Source organism: Tachysurus fulvidraco, chromosome 9, assembly GCF_022655615.1.
Source record: "Tachysurus fulvidraco isolate hzauxx_2018 chromosome 9, HZAU_PFXX_2.0, whole genome shotgun sequence".
NCBI classification, from domain to species: domain Eukaryota; kingdom Metazoa; phylum Chordata; class Actinopteri; order Siluriformes; family Bagridae; genus Tachysurus; species Tachysurus fulvidraco.
In genome coordinates this window covers 8,494,145-8,497,018 of record NC_062526.1, presented here as the reverse complement: position 1 = coordinate 8,497,018, position 2,874 = coordinate 8,494,145, and the positions used below count along the sequence as shown (strand labels likewise).

Below are 2,874 nucleotides of genomic sequence, written 5' to 3'. Positions count from 1 at the left end.
GAGGTTAACGCCGTTCACAGCCACAGTGTGCAGAGGAAGGCTGTTAAGCAAACGAAGTGATTAGAAAGTAAACAAATGCCAGTCTGGTCACCGCATGCATGCCCCAGGGAAAAGCCATTCACTTTTAGGCTTACATTCTAACTATATCTAAAAGTGAGAGTTTGTAAGCAAACACTACTGTTTGCAAAGTGAAGGGTATTGATGCTCTTTTTTGTATGTGTATGTGTGTGTGTTTAAAATACTTAATATGTTCCTCAAACACACGGCTAAGTTTGTGATCACACGCCTCCTAGAAAAAGACAGTGAATCTCATTTAAATAAATCTGTAACAAGAAAAAACAGATTACACACACTCGTTTTTAGTTTTGGTACTTTTGTTTTTATGCCTTCTATAAAAAGTACATCACTGAGGCAGTCATACAGTGGATTTAGACATTTTCTACAGTTCATAATTCATCTCAGATAGAACAACTTATATTTCTCTGAAAATCTATTTACACTGTACAATATTTTTAAAGGAAAACCAGTACAAAAAAATAACCAACTTCCCTTTAAAGCTGGACTCATGCTTCGTTTTCATAGACATCTTATGATACAAAATATTGCGTTCTATCCTGTGATGCAAATATAGGCTACAAAAATGCTTGTATCCAGTCCGTTTGAGCAAATGATCCAACATTCAACCTTCTTTAATTTATTCCAGCATGCCAAAAACTTTCCAAATGCATTCCTAATAGAAATGTTATTCAGCCTCTCGGTCAATCACAACTTTATATAAAATAGCTTACATAGCTACACAGCAAAAGCCCTGATGTTTAAATAACACCCACAGTGCTGAATCAACACCTGCAGTGTCAATAAAAGTCCAACACTTCTGAATTCATTTAACATAAGAGATTTTGCAGTGTAGTTGTATAATGGCAGTGCAAAGCTCTTTGCTAAAACCTTTGCATTGTTAAATCTCTACTTAACAAAATATTTTTTTTTCTTGTGTACATACATATTGCTCTTTCTGTCAACAAGTGTTGCTGAACAATGTCTGAGTAGTATTTCTACACAGGCAGTCTTGTTTTAAGGCAGTAGTGTCAGACTGAGTTTAGATCTGATTTATTTGGGGACTTCTGTGACATCCAGGTAGAGATCTTGGTCAGAAATAAATATGGTGCCATGGTTCCCGATGTCCATTTCAATTCATGAACAGTGCATTTGCATAGATAATCAAAGGTGAATGCAATGCCATAAAAGGACTTGTACGTCACCCAAAGGTACATTTGGTACTCTTTAGAACGGGATAAGTTTAAACGGCTGATGATCAGGTGTAAGCAAGAGTTTAATGCATTTTTTTTGTATTTATCATTAAAACCGTAACAATACCAAGACTGGTGCAAGCACGGCAAGAGCACTCAAGTACTGCACGCGCGTCCCCGAGCTGCTCGGGCCGTCCTGTAACCCGTCCTCTCCATCATCCTCCTCATCCTCGTAATCATCGTTAAACGCCCCGGATCCATCATTATCTACCACGGGCGGCATGCCGAAGCACAGCGTGTGCATGCTCACTTTGACGTATTCGCAAATGGTACGTTCAGCGCCGTCACAAACGCACGTGTCGAGCTGCTGTGCCTTGGGCAGGCGACGCATATGCGCGATGACGCCGCGGCACGCGTTCGAGCACGTGGCGCCGCTGAAAAGTTTCCCGCAGTGCTGCAGGTAGTCACCCATCGCTGCACGGCACGGACCGTCGCGCTCGCACTGCCGCCGCGCCTCCGTGCAGCCCATACTGCTGGTCCGGGGCAGGCACGGCTCGATTGCGCGCTTGGTGTCTCTACACAAATGATCGTCTGCGCAGCTGCAGTCCTCCAGCGCAGGCCCGCTTTTAGTCTGGTTTAGTTGCACAAGTGATGCGATGCAGTGGCTGGGGCAAGAGCGCCGCCGGCCGCTCAACACTGGGTCGCACGCGCGCACGTACTGTCCGTATGCATAGTGGCACTCAGGCTCTGCCTGGCAGTTCATAATAGCCTGCCAGCAGACGAGACGTCCCCGCGCGCGATTCGACGACGGACCCGCACACACATAAGTGCCGAAAAACAGGAGCGCGCAGGCGAGCGGCCAAGGGTTCGAGCCGGCGCCCCGGGATGACCGCGCGAGCCTCGCCATTGGCGTCAAGGCGAGAGCTGGCCAATCATGCGTCCATGTCAAGGGCTCAGAGTAGCTGTTCCGTTATGTTTTCAAATCATTTCGTGTTTCCCGAGAAGTAATTCAACTCCGCTTGAAGTTATCGATCTTGCAGATGTCCGTTTTTTATTCAAAATGAAAAAATCTGTTCCATTCTTCCATTTGACCCAGATGTATTTACTGAGACGGTCAGCACTTCATGCAGCTCTCTCTCCGTCACACTGTGTGTAAGCAGCAGGATTTGCTGGCTCGGTCCTCTCCTCTGTCCCGCTTCACCAAAGTGAGCTCGTCTAAGTTTGCGCGGTCTTTAGTAGTCACGACTCGTGCACTTGAGAAAAAAAAAAGCCTTCACGGAAGTGGGTTTCTCATCCTTCATTAACTACGCGTGGGGAAAATAAACACTACAACAGTACAAAAACAAACAACAAAAGTGCAGCGCATTAGACTCGCGTACCAGCTCCTCCGCCACGGCCGCTCGTCTTTATCCACTTTGAGTCTTACTGAAGTTTCGAGTGTTCCTATTGGCCAGGGCTTGTGACATCATAACTGCAAACGTCACCGTGGGCGTTTGTAAGGGGCGGAGTCTAAGGCAGATAGGAGACAGAAAGGCGTGGCGTAGAGTGGGGTTGTTACTCTGTCACAGAAATGTACACAGTTTATAAATCATCCTGACCGCCGATTTTTTTTTTATTCTAAACCAAA

General features: G+C 45.7%; 1 protein-coding gene across 1 annotated transcript; it reads right to left on the bottom strand.

Moving 5' to 3' along the window:
• Nucleotides 1-356: 356 nt before the first annotated feature.
• gas1a (growth arrest-specific 1a) lies at nt 357-2,671 on the bottom strand. The gene has a single exon (XM_027138615.2). The coding sequence runs from the start codon at nt 2,152-2,154 to the stop codon at nt 1,357-1,359; it is 798 nt and encodes a 265-aa protein (XP_026994416.1). The 5' UTR covers nt 2,155-2,671; the 3' UTR covers nt 357-1,356.
• Nucleotides 2,672-2,874: the final 203 nt, after the last annotated feature.